This window comes from Microsporum canis, genomic scaffold (assembly GCF_000151145.1).
Source record: "Microsporum canis CBS 113480 supercont1.2 genomic scaffold, whole genome shotgun sequence".
Lineage (NCBI taxonomy): Eukaryota > Fungi > Ascomycota > Eurotiomycetes > Onygenales > Arthrodermataceae > Microsporum > Microsporum canis.
Genome location: NW_003299168.1, coordinates 1,840,583 through 1,853,763, shown reverse-complemented (window position 1 = coordinate 1,853,763; position 13,181 = coordinate 1,840,583). Strand labels below are relative to the sequence as shown.

Below are 13,181 nucleotides of genomic sequence, written 5' to 3'. Positions count from 1 at the left end.
TCGCTGTTCTTCCCGTTCACCTCTTTCGTGGCTTGCTAGGCTGGTCCCTCGACCGTTTCCCTCTTCCTCCTCTTCCTCCGTGCCCGAACCGCCCTGACTCGGCCCTCTCGGCCCTCTCGACGCTCAGACGGTGAGAAAAAAAAAAAGGGGGGGGGGGGGGGGGGGGGGATAAGGCTGAGTCTCGAGCCTGTCGCCTCCCTTTGCCCTATTTATATCTTTTACCTCTCATCATATGCATATGCCTATGTATACACGTATATATCCATCAGGTAGACATCACCAGAAAGAAACAAGACAGAGATGCAGGTCCTCCCAGCACGCCGGGCAAGGCCCCACGCCATCCATGTGTTTTTATTTTTTTTTATTCTTTTTTTGCGTCCCAACCATGTGTCTTCCATGTGTTTCTTCCCCTTCCCAGCGTTTTACATTCAAACGCGCGTAAAAAAAAAAAAGGTAAAAAAGAAAAGATGAAACATCCACAATCTCCCCTTCTGTCTCCTTTTTCTCTCCTCTTCTTCTTCTTCTGCTTTAAGATTATTGTGGAGTCCACGTGGCGGGCGGAAAGTCGCTTCGGACGGTTACTTTATAGCCATCTTGCCGGACGGTCATGGAGGCAGCGCGGAGTAGGCGGGCTCTCCCCTTCTACATGTTGTGTATACAGTGTATATACGTTTAAGGCGGAGGATGTTGACGGAGCTGACCGGCTGGGACGGAGCGATGGCGATATGTCCGTCGGCCCCTCTCAGGTCAAGGCATCCTAGACCCTGCCATGCCATGCCATGCCATGGCCATTTCTCTACAACCCCCCGTTCATTTTACCTATTCTGTTCGGAACTGGATCGTGGTCCTGTCGTTCCTTTTTTTTATATAAAAGACCATGTTCCAGTATGATCGTACTGATTCACCTCGGCCACATGGTACCCTTGCTCCTGATATCTTCATCTCCAACTACATACTATGTGGTAACCTGCTTCTCGACATATACTCCGGACTATGTATAAACAAGCGAGTCAGTTAGCCGGAAGATTCCCACTTCTCAGTGCTTAACTTGTGGTCTATGGGGGAAAAGGGTGAAGAGAAAAAGAAACGACCAAGCATTCTCGCCTACCTGGGCAAAACAAGACCGCATCTTGGACATAAAACTAATAGCGGGCCTTGGCCTCTGGCCGTGCGATGCTGAATCATCATCAACTAATACAAGAGCTGGGACAAGAAAACGGCCGTGGAGACGATTTTGATCCGCACCAGCCACAGGGAGAGCGGCCTTTTGAACGATCGCCCTTGATATATATTAAATTTACATAGTAATTACTTCCTTACCTCGGACTTTTCCCTCCTCCTCTCTTCTCCGACGAAAGCTGATAGTCGATGCGCATCACTCGGCCTTCTATCGGACACGGGATTGATTGGATGCACAACGGGGCGAATAAACAACAGCGTGGCATGACAGCTGCATGCAGTGTGTGTGGTTGGATCTTCTTCTTTTTTTTTTTTTCATCTTTTCTTGGTGATGATATTCCTGTTTTGAATATCCATCATGCAGACAGGGCTTTGGTCTGCGACCTCGCATCCGGCGGCTGCTTTTTTGTCCGTTTTACCCACAATCCCAACACCTGGCAGATAATCCTAAATTCATGCCAGTCACCTTCCGAACACCCCTTACCCTGTCGATATGGATATATACATGTATATGGAACCTTTAAGACACCCACTCCTCCATCGGTGAATAAAGGACATCCATCAGAAACAAAGCCCATTTTTTCCCTTCTCCAGCACCGGAAGAAGGCGAACTTATCTTAAACCCCGTTCCCGACACAAGGACAAGACTTCTTGTGAATTGATTACAGCACACAGCTTGGAGAATGCCTGCTGCATTTACATTACATCATGTATATGTACATAGTATGCGCCTTTTTTTTTTCTCGCAGGGACAGGGGCATGTCAGCAAAGGGTCCTCATGGCAAGGGTCCTTTTGGCAGCTAGAAGAGCGAAGGGGGACGGTGGTGGGATGTGATTTGACAGCATCACCGAAATTTTCGAGTCATCCTGCTCATTCATTCCTTCAAGATATGCTTATTGCATGGTATGCATGAATATGCTGTCGATCAGCCAAGGTAATCACTCACGCCTGTTCAACGGTGGTTAATGTATGTCTCTCTGATACCCACGCGGTATTGGATGGGCCTTCTATTCACAGTCTAGTCTGCTGTACGACCTCTGTCACATCACATCTTGTTAGACGCTTGGCTTCATGTCCAGCTGTACAGAAGTTCACTGTCCTCTGGAGCAGGACGTTAATAGGACAGTTAGTATGCATATATCTTGCACTGCCTTGTTTGTATATACCCCTACATACATGCCACAACTGAAGATGGTAATATTGAAGGGCACTCGAACGGAGCTGTGTAAGTATTCTATTTCTACCTGCGCGGGGAAGATACCAGCCCTATCGTCCATAAAGGGTTGGAGCTTGTACTCCTCGAGTCCCAGCAAGATTCCACGCTCTGATCGTTGGTTAAGACTTGATTCTTGCTCGTCGCATACGTCACAGCCCAGCCGACAACGACTGAATTCTTTGCCATGTTCCCTTGGATAGTATTCAGCACTGACTTACTATCGCCATGGAGGCTCCACTAGATATTATCCCGTGGCAGACCTGTATATACGTTCTGACGTCAACTAAACGAAGATATGTATGGGAGAAGAAGGATATTCGCCCTTTTGCCTATTTCGTACTCTTCATGCACATGCATCCCGTTATCAAGGGCTGGCAGCCAACAAGTCTAGCTAACTTCAACCCCCAAACTTGCGAATGGGATTACAACAGGCTACACATTCCTCCCCCCTGTCCCTTTTCTCCCTTCCTTTTTCCCTCAACATACCGACAGTCGGGATGAAAATTTGTCAGGCTCTGCTTCCTTACCGCCTCAATTTTCAGTCTGACGCAACGGTTCGCTTCCCGAACTAACTGCGAGCTGTCGGTGGCTTGAACACCTTGTGGTTTGAGGGCTGATGGCTGATGGTTGGAAATGAAAGGGAAAAAAAAGAAAGAAAAGCTGATAAGGAAAAAAAAGCTGTGTCTCAAAGCCACGCGTCAATAAAATGATGCACGCTTTAAACGGGCCTCATCAACAGCTAATCGTTCGCCGAGGGGGGTGATACAAGCCGTCAAAAGCTGAATGAATCCCTTGGCTGACCCTGGCCTTTTGGAGGGTTTGGTCTATTTATTAGGAGGCGCATCCCGGCTATGTCGAATTGAATTCGAGGGGATGGAAGGAAAATTGGATGAAATTGGCTTTTCATTGCGCAGGGCCGGAACAGACACGTTCCATTGAGTTTTCTTCCTTTTTCTTTTTCACCGTTCGAAATGATTACGGATAAGGACCCTAAGCTTGCGCCTGGATGTGTAGGTTGTCTGGGGATCGTGGCTGGGTGATTGACAAAAGCATTAAGAGATTCTAAACTAGACTGGCTCTCAAGAGCGTGGACAAAAAGGGTCGATCGTTGGCATGGCGTCAAAAGGGGTTGATTTGAAATCCAAGTGTCATCAATATCGTCATTAATTGGTAACCAATGGCGTGCATCCATACAAGGAGTTTTTTTTTTCAGTGGTGTATATGTAATGTGACCGAAGAAGGCTGTACGGTATTTAGGTTTTGTATTCTGTAAAGTCGCCAGAGTCTTCATCTGGTATCACGTTCGATTCATATACGGTGAAGTTGCTTTTGTAGATGCCGTCATAGCGAACTATCCATCTCTCCACCATCGACCCAAGGCGCCCGCTCCGCTCGTGCCTAGAGCAGCAACCGCCTCTTCAAAGGATACCTCTACCCGGAACATCTTCCCATCTCCCATGCCATAACCGCTTACAGGCATTACGAGGCCCCATTCGACAAGCTTCTCCCACGCTTCCTTTGCAGGCTCTTTCCCCCACACTCTCCCTGGAGTTGCAGCAGCACCGGACGCGGATGCAGACGCCTTGGCGGAGGTAAGTAGGCGCACGTACTCGGTATAAACGGCTGGAAAGGATAATGTAAGCGACGCTATTGTTGCTGCGCCACCTGAATTGCCCGATGGTTCGTGAAGAGCGGTTAATCGGGTAGCTGTGAGGAGCAAAGACAACGGCAGTGAGACGTTGCTTGTCGAGCCGGACAGTTGCGTGAATGGAAGAGGTGCAGGATCGGGACAGGTGAGCATGTTGGATTTGAACGACTTGACATTGGGAGTTTCCAGCTTCCCAGAAGCAGAGCTGAGAGCCAGCGTTGTAATAGGGACCAAGGCACTAGAGAAAAACTCCCTGGGGCACTTCGTTCTATAATATATTCGCTGTAGATGAGATGTAAATTCTGCATCACCAAAAAGATCCTGCAGGCCAGTCATTATATTAGTATACCGTTGTTTCTAGTTAATGGTAGTTGTGGGTTATAATATACCTGAATATAACTGTTCCATCCCTGTAGTAGAATGTTTCCCTTTGTGCCTTCTAGCAACTTCTCAAAAGCATCTGTAGTAGAACCCAACAGCTCTTCAGCCTCAATCTTCAGAGAGGACATGCATATATCCACAAATTCAGGAAAGCTCCTAGGACGAGGCAAAAACACATATCGATGACTGAACCTGCTCTTTACTCGCTTCTCCAGATTCTCGGTAACATCAACCTTGGTAGTCAACCCTAGCACAGCGACAGGCGCCTTTTTCGCCTGCGCGATATCAAACAGATTATACAACAGCGTCTGCCGAGGATGATACGAGAACAAGTCAAATTCATCCAAGATAATAATGACAGATTTCGTAGTAGTTATCGCGTTCGGGTCCTGTGACGGGCCGGTGATTTCTTCCGGATGGGATAAGAGTGCCAACAGCGAGGTCATGGTATCCGCGTAGCTGGAGGGTTTCTCCAGATCGTCCTGTGGACCTATCTCGCGGCCTAGCTGCTGCCATATTTCGCGGAGGGCAATTTTATCATCCGTATGCAGGAAGCCGTTTAGCCTGACGACATGGAAGTCGTCCCGGTTGGTTTTTGATAGGGATGATAGAGCTGTATCCACAACGGCGGTTTTCCCACTTCCTCTGGCTCCGAGAAGAAGCAGAGAATTTCCCTCGCCTGCTACGACGGTCTGTTCGAGCAGTTGAAACACAGTCTGGTATTCATTCTCAAGTCCCGTGAGTGGTATCAGGCGTTTGCCGTTGAGCTTTTGCAGGATAATCTTTCCTAGGGGCTCGAGCAGCCGTTCGAGATTCTCGTGCTTACACAGAGACATGAACTTCTCGGCGTATGAGGTGGCCTCGGACTCCTCTAGCTCTTCACCAAGTTCTTGCTGAAGTTGCATAGCTGCATCGTTCGCCATTGACTGGGCTAGGGCCAGCTGCTCTACTTCATTATCACACGGCACTTCCCAGACGTCGTCTGCATCGTTGCTGTCTTGTTTCTCCTCGGCTAACTGAGCTTCGACTTCCTTCTTGGACTTCAGCGCAGCTGCAGACTTTCCTGATTTCCGCGGCAATTTCTTTGCCGATGGCGAGGTTGTTGCCGCTGCCTTTGTCTTCCTAGTCCTTTTACTCTCTCGCTGCGGTGATTGTGTATTCTCATCCGCTGTGACCCGTGGTCTCGGTGGACCAGCACTTGTGCTCACGACCGAATTCCCCGTCACTGCTATCCTGGCACTTCGTCTAGTTGACTGTGTCGGCGCCGCATCTTGTTTCTTCTCCAATTGCTCTGCACCCGCATCCGCTGTCTCCTTCGATTCATCAGCGACTTTTGTATTCTTGCGCAGTTTTCGGCCTTGGGTTGTTGGGCTTTTATCCGTCTTAAGCTTGGGGTCAGGTCCGGGGTTGGATACCCTTCGTCGCTTCGAGGGGCGCAGATCAGCATCCATGATACTTGGATACCTGTGTATATAAAGGTTACATATGGCTAGAGGTTGGCCATCTTGAAATCGATAGCTGCGGCAGTGCCTGTTCGTGTTGCATGAAGCTTTCGTCCTTTATTTACAATCTTTTTTTAACCTTGGAAGCTTCGTTTTGGAGCTTCATGTCACGTGAATATAGAACAAGCCTTTACGATGGAGAAAGAAGACGATGTATGAAGATAGAGACACAGAGAGATAGAGAAAAGAGAAGAAGGGATGAAAACCTCTTTCAGTAACTTCGCACGCAGACATGCATACCATACTCGAGAAAAAAAACAACCACTCAGCCAACCAAACCAGTCAATCGATCAATCAAATGTCTTTTGTTGGTTACGGATTCATCCATCCATCAATCATCGCCCTGCACTTGCGCCAGGTAAGGAAAATAAAACAGAGGATAGAAATAATTTTACACAGCCGCAGGAAGGAGAAAAAGCGAAAGCGTCAAGATCGAGAAACAGATAGATGGTACGGGACGGCAACGAGGGTGCATGTAGGGGACGGGGGACGGGGGAGGGAGGAGGATTAGAGAGGTGGAAGGAGGATTAGGGGCGAGCAACGAGCAGGTAAATCGAGATAATCCGCCGGCCAAAAATATTTGGTAAAGATAAGACAGGGTAGATTTGCGAGTTCAGGAGAAAGGGGAGAGACGGAGGGAGATAAGAGGAAGGATAGGAAAACCCAATATTAAAAAACCAGAACCAGCACCAGCACTAGAAACTAGCGCGTTACGCTTCCCATTAAAAAGAAATATCCCATATACGATTCGAGAAAGAAAAGTAGAAAAGGGAGGGAAAAGAGATAGATATAAAGCGAGAGAGGCATAGACAAGAAGACCTCGATCCCCTTTCGAAGGGAATGAGAAATAAGAGCAAATGAGAAAGAAACGCCATTTTAAACCGCCACAGATCGAGTACCGGAAACAAGATCAGAGCAAGACATTCGGACAATGTCAACCAAAAAGAGTATAAGAATAAAACGTTCCAGGACCAGTCCGGTCTTTTTTTCACTCACTTCGCGTGTGATATATAGAGAGAAAAAACTGAAGAGAAAAAAAAGCAAGGTAAGGAGCTCTGTTGTTTATCCGCGATCAAGAAGTCGTGGGTCCCGTGAGTTTAGACTGTGGACAGCATTTGGTTTGTTGCCATTGCTTGTGCTGCCATTGGTCGTAGGGTCAGCATGTGGTGGTGGAAAGATGGTCGAGGGAGAGTGCGGAGCGTCTTTCATCAGGATATCCGGCGAAGCGGATTGACCATGTCCATGTATCTGGCTCTGACTCTCAGCAAACTTGGTGAAAGGAAACTGTGTCGTTGGGCTAGGGTCTGCGCTACCGGGCGACGGGGCAGGACTGGTTATGCTGGGCAGGAACGGATTAGGTGGCTTTTCCGTCGTTGGAGTGGTCAAGGTTCCGCGACGGCTCATGTAATCGTTCAGACTCAGTTTCTTCTTTACGGGGCTTGGAGCTGTGAGGCTAGAAGCGGTTGTGGACGTTGAGGTAGAAGGTGGAGTCTGAGCAGGCCCAGTCTGCAATTTGGACGGTGGAAGAGGTTTTGTGATAGAGATGGGAGGGACGGGTTTGGAGGCAGAGTCTGGTGAGCTTATGCTGCTCGTTGCAGGCGGGAATTGCGGTGGGGGAAGGGGTATTCGCATGTTTACTTTGTCTGAAATCTTACGAGGAGTTGGCAGATTGTGTGCGACAGTCGAAGGGAGGTGGAAGAGAGGGCAAGAGGGGGGTGACGACAGTGAGACAGGGGAAGCGGTCGTAGGGCTTGCTGAACTAGCAGCTGCGTTGGGCGGTGTCATCGACGAGTCGGCATCTTTCATCTCGACGTCTGGCGCCTGCTTCGGTGGCGGTGCCAGCCTTGAGTTCACAGGAGTTGAAGGAGGGAGCATGGCGCCCGCACCTGAGTCTGGGGAGGTCAAGGCTGATATGCTGTCTAGCCGTCGGTCCTCCATCTTGATCCGGTCTTCGTGGCATCGCCTCAGCAATCGCTGCGTAAGAGTCATAAAACGTGGAGCATTAAACGTCTTTAGGGGGACATATTGAGGGTCATTCTCATCAGGATCAGTCTGAACAGAACAATCGACGTAGACTGGGCGACTTAATGGAGACACCACGCGAGGCGTGCTTGCAGCAGATGTCTTTGGAGGAGTGAAATGACCGTCTCGACGATGGGATGCGGATTCAGGAGACATTTTAGCTGGTGAATGAGAGGATCGGCGTGACTGTGGAATATCAAGGTGCGGCGGCTTCGCTGCTTTCTAAAAAAATATCAGCATGAATAAATACGCCAAAAAATATGTGCTTTTTATAGAGACGAACAAAGAAAGATGTAGTGGGGACATACCGATAGATTGGGGCTCTGGCCACGCGGTGGATGAACCCGTTTCTTCTTCTTGGGATGATGCTGGTCATGTTCGAGCTGTTCAAACTTCTTCTCTGCGGCTGCTATTTTCCGCTTCTCGCGAGCAGATAGCTCCCCAACATCGCGGCCAAGAGCACCAGGAGTCAGGTCTCTGTTTGCGGGTTGATCCTTGAGTGAGCCGGAAGTCGACCTTGTATCAGCGTGGTCATCCTCATCTTGGTTGCGAACAACTTCGCTGCCTGACCGACTATGGGCGGGGACGCCTCCCGAACTGTCAGGTGAAACAGCACTACCTTTGGCTTTTGCCTTCTTTCTTCGTCCGTTAGTCTGTTTTGTGTTGGACTCTAACGACTTTGGTTTTATGCGACAGTCGATATTTGCTAGCAGACATGGCCTGACTGAGTCATCACAAGCACAGCCACCAAAGTGAGCGAGCACGTTGCTTATCGAGATTGCAGCCGGGTCTAGGGAACCATCTGGCAGGCCTTCTTCCTTGACTAGGCCGTTGGAAGGGAACATCTTTGGGTCGAGGTACCAGGTGGTCGATATTTCGGTGTCCATGGGGATATCCTGGTTTGCGACAAAGCAAAAGTGGTACTCTACCTGGTTCGTGATGTAAGTTCGCATGGTGACGTTGGGTCGACAAGACCGACGGATGTACCGGAGTACAGTGCCTTCTTCTCGACTGTCGATGTAGATGGGCAGTTGTGGATGGAAAAAGACGAAGGGTTCAGGGTGGCGAAGTTCCTGCCACCGACTGTCCGGATCATGACAGTAGTCTCTGAAATGGCCGACCTTACCCCTGACCTCGCCCACGATTTCGTCTTTTCGCACGTTGCTCTGTACCTTGAGGCACTGCCAGGTCGGGTGTCTGCCGTCGATTTCGACATTGTTGTCGACAATGGTCTGTTTTGTGAGAGGTGGCCAGGTTGAAGGATCGAGCGGCTGGTCTGTGTGATTAAAGACTTCTTTGGCAGTACGACCGTTTGCGACCTGGGCGAGGGCAACTGGATCCTTTACCCACGAAGCCAGGTCGTTGGTCAGACCGATGGTACGGAAAAGGTTGCCCTGCATGTCTAGGCTGGCATTGTCGTTGTCGTAGAGATGAAGAAACTCTTGCGAATAGAGGGGGATCTGGGGGAAAGAAGAGGCAGGAGACTTGTTGGCATTATTTCCACGCTTACGAGAGTCGCCGCCGACAGAACTTATCGAGTTAGAGGCACGATGGGCCGCCCTTTGCTTCTTTACTGGCTGCTGCTGGTGGTTACCGTTCTCCCTCGAGGCCGCAGAGGCACTTCTCTCGTGCGACGACCATCCGTTCCGCTGTTCACCGGTACCAGAGGGCGAGCCGAGATCCTTGGGCTTCTTTCTCTGACTCTTGGAGCCGGAGCGTCGACTCCCTCGCCGCTCATCCGCGGCATTGCTGTTGGAGTCGTTCTGCTCTCGCAGCTTCCGCTGACGTTCTGTGGCCCGCTTTCCGTCGAGGTGCCTGGGCTCGCAGTCGACGCAGTTGTGTATCTCTGGCACGTTCTTCTTATCGATGTAGTAGCAGGCGATGTGCTGCCATGTGTCGCAGCGTTCGCACAGGACGGTGCTACCGTCGTCGTCCTCGAAGGAGCAGATACACTTGATGGTGTAGGGCTCATCTTCTTCGGCTTCGTGGGTCGAACCAGTTCCGTTGGCGACCGGGGAGGGCAAGGGGGAGGTGGTGGCCGGAAACGGAAACGGATTCGCCGTTGAATGTGCGTGTGCAGTCGAGGAGGTATCTGTCATAATCTGACAACATACCTCCTCCGAGGTTCAACGATGGGGTGATGAAGGGGAGCCTCGACGCCAGCGAGGGGACATAAAGAGGGTAGTGTCTCTCTTTTTTTTTTTTCTCGTGTTTTTCTTGTCTTTCTCTTGTTTTCTTGTGTTTTGTGAGTTTTTTTTCTCCAGTCGACTCGACGCTGAGGGTGGTTGACCGGGTGGAGGATCAGGACATCACGGTGCTGAACAATCGCAATCCACTTTCGACACCTGGACAAGACACGACTCGCAGTGGTATATACTTGGCCGGTAGCGATACTAATGGCCCGATAACCGACGATAACTCGATGGTTTCGGCGTCCGTCTTGTGCTCCTCGGTCGTTTCTAGTCGTTTGTTCAGGGCCGTGAAGTCGTGAGGTGACAGCGCAAGTTTCCCAGGCAAGCTAGACGAGAGGAGATCGCATGCTGCGAGTGGCCAGGCAGAGAGATGAAAGGGGACGTCGTCGATCGAGCAGGACGTCGACGAGAACGAGGCTTGAGTATGAGGAAGATGCGGATGATGGGCGGAGAGAGGGAAGAGAAGAGGAAGAGCTGAAGTTTAGGATGAGAAAGAAGAAGCAAAAGTTCCAAAAGGGCAAAAAGGGCGAAAAGGCGCAAGAGAAGAGAAAGAAAAGGGCCAGAAGGGGTTTAGCGTGCGAGGGAGGGACACTATACCCGAAAGAGGTTTAGTGATGTCTTGGCAGGCTAGGCTTAAGTTGGAAGTAGAAAGCATAAATAGAGTTTAGAGTATAAATAGAGTAGCTTTGCTTAGTAAGCAGTATAAGTATAGCAAGTTTGGTCTATTACATAAGCAAGTTTTTCAGTTTAGTTGGATTCAAGATGAAACTTGATGTGTAAGAAGTTGAGATAACAAGTTGAGATGGAAGAGAAGTTGAAGGGAAGTTGAAGAGAAGCTGACGATAACAGCAGAGGAAGAAGAAGAAGCAGAAGAAGACGGGCAGATGGACTGACGACCCTTGGTTGTTTCTCCTCGCTCTTCCTGTTGCATCCCAAATTGCAGGCATTAGTCATGGGTACAGGCGAACACCTTGAATAGGGGCTTCTCGTCTCTCTCTCCCTCTCTTTTCCTCTTTTCTCTCTCTTCATCTTCCTCTCTCTTATTACATCTTGATCTATGTTTTATCTCCTATGCTAATCTTTATATCTTAATTGTGGTGGAGCTAAGCCTATCTCGATCGGGAAACTCGACCACCTCTTCAAACACGAACTTCTTCTTCTTCCAAACGACCATCTTCACTGCTCTTCATTCTTCTGCTTCTACCTTCTTTTTTATTCTCTCTTGTTGCTCTTCACTGATAATCAACACTCTCTTTCATTGGCATCTTCACTGCCATGCTTGTTGCCAGTTAAGGTCTTGTCCCGCCCTACCCGCTCCGTCCCTAGCAACCGGCACAAAGGAGAAGAACCTCGCTCACCCTGAACCGCCTGCGCCGTGGCCCGCGTCCCACCCTACCTACCACTAAAGTCCGGCAGGGTCGAAGAAAACCGAAAAAAAAAAAAGGAACATATAATTAAATAAAACAAAAGATAAAAAAGGACGCAGGATCAAAGGGAAATCAAGACATGTCGGCGTTAAGCAAGCGTCAGCAGGCGCGCAACGAGCGGACGCTACAGGATCTGATCACCTCGGTGCCCGGGAACGATAGGTGTGCGGACTGCCAGGCCAGAAATCCAGGTAGGTTTCTCCCTTCTCTTATCTCTTTATCCAAGGATATATATACTAACGGCTGGTAGGATGGGGGAGCTGGAATGTAAGCCGTTTTAACTCTAGTTCGTTTGGTTTTTATTTTGCTATACGTCTAACGGTTGCTGGTATATAGCTGGGAATATTCCTGTGCATGCGCTGCGCAACATTGCACCGTAAACTTGGCACTCACATATCCAAGGTCAAGTCTCTTACCATGGACAGCTGGACAGCAGACCAGGTCGAGGTTGGTTTCTTCCGCTTTGTTTTTCTTCTTTCCTACCTGTATTAACGGCCTGCCAGGTTATGAAGAAGAACGGGAATATAGCGGTAAATCGGATATACAACCCCCGAAACGTCAAACCGTCCATCCCCATCGACATCGACGAGGTAGACTCTGCCATGGAACGGTTCGTGCGCAAAAAGTACGAACTCAGGGCCCTCGAGGACGGTAAACCCAAGCCGCCCAGCAGACAGGATCCCAGCTACACTTCGAAACCTTCCGTCGACTTCTCCCCTTCTCCCGCCGCCCTTCCTTCCAAGCCGAGGTCGAGATTTGGCTTCGGTCTACGCTCGATATCTTCCTCTCACCTGTCCACGAGCTCTGACAGGTCAGCCACCTCTGCCCCTTCCCCGCGGCGCAGAGAGAGTCTCGAGACTCAGACTGTTTCCCTACCGAATAATAAGCAGTCGAGGACACTAGGGGTGAGCATTGCAGACCATAATAATAATAATGGATCTCTTGAGTCGAAGCTGGAGAGACTGCGGGACATGGGCTTCATGGACGAGAAGAGGAACATGACCATACTCAAGGGGCTAAACGGCGATGTCGAACGGTGCATAGATACCCTAACCAGGCTAGGAGAGAAGTCGTCCATAAGCGGATCGAGGTCTCCAACTTCACCTACCGGTACGCAGAGTGGCTATAGGACGTCCTCCGGCTCGACAGACAGGTTCACCCCGCCATCTTCATCTTCAAATCCATTTGATAAGCTGCCCGCGAGTGTAGCTACGACCGGGACGGTGGGAATATCAATAAACAGGGCAGCTACCGCCGGCAATACTCCGGTCGAGCAGAAACAGGTTTCTCATAATCCGTTTGATGCCCTGGACCAGTCTTTCCAGAATCTCCAGGTCTCCTCCCAGCAGCCTCTCTTCCCAAACATGACAGGCGGATACCCAAGTCAGCAGGGGAACATACAGCTCTCGCGACCTCAGCAATCCATGACTTCCTCCTGTCCCTACATTGCAACATCAGAATCAGCTGCTACACCAGAAACAGCAGCTCTACGGCGCAGTAGCTCAATCACAACTGAACGGGCATGCAACCCGTGACATCTCGCACTCTACGCCTGTAACACCGCAACCCGGAACGCCAAACCAGACGTTATCACCTTACAAACCCCTTTCTTC

General features: G+C 49.8%; 4 protein-coding genes across 4 annotated transcripts in view; 2 read left to right on the top strand and 2 right to left on the bottom strand.

Annotated features, from left to right (window-relative positions):
• Window positions 1-3,747: 3,747 nt before the first annotated feature.
• Window positions 3,748-5,876, bottom strand: MCYG_02134 (origin recognition complex subunit 4; the record flags this gene model as incomplete). Its single annotated transcript, XM_002849154.1, has 2 exons — window positions 3,748-4,365; window positions 4,434-5,876. 2 exons carry the CDS (start codon window positions 5,874-5,876, stop codon window positions 3,748-3,750), a joined length of 2,061 nt encoding a protein of 686 aa, XP_002849200.1.
• Window positions 5,877-6,989: 1,113 nt separating this feature from the next.
• Window positions 6,990-10,048, bottom strand: MCYG_02133 (MLL5 protein; the record flags this gene model as incomplete). The annotated part of the gene is made up of 2 exons (XM_002849153.1): window positions 6,990-8,171; window positions 8,258-10,048. 2 exons carry the CDS (start codon window positions 10,046-10,048, stop codon window positions 6,990-6,992), a joined length of 2,973 nt encoding a protein of 990 aa, XP_002849199.1.
• A 438-nt stretch (window positions 10,049-10,486) lies between these two features.
• MCYG_02132 (uncharacterized protein) lies at window positions 10,487-11,116 on the top strand (the record flags this gene model as incomplete). Its single annotated transcript, XM_002849152.1, has 2 exons — window positions 10,487-10,747; window positions 10,991-11,116. The coding sequence occupies 2 exons, from the start codon at window positions 10,487-10,489 to the stop codon at window positions 11,114-11,116; spliced, it is 387 nt and encodes a 128-aa protein (XP_002849198.1).
• Window positions 11,117-11,647: 531 nt separating this feature from the next.
• The window catches only part of MCYG_02131 (UBA domain-containing protein 3), a gene marked incomplete at both ends in the record, with an annotated part of 2,263 nt that continues 729 nt past the window's right edge, over window positions 11,648-13,181 (top strand). The window contains 4 exons of the mRNA XM_002849151.1: window positions 11,648-11,759; window positions 11,819-11,835; window positions 11,905-12,015; window positions 12,072-13,099. Of these exons, the coding sequence (XP_002849197.1) occupies window positions 11,648-11,759; window positions 11,819-11,835; window positions 11,905-12,015; window positions 12,072-13,099 (1,268 nt within the window). The remainder of the gene's footprint in view (window positions 11,760-11,818; window positions 11,836-11,904; window positions 12,016-12,071; window positions 13,100-13,181) is intronic.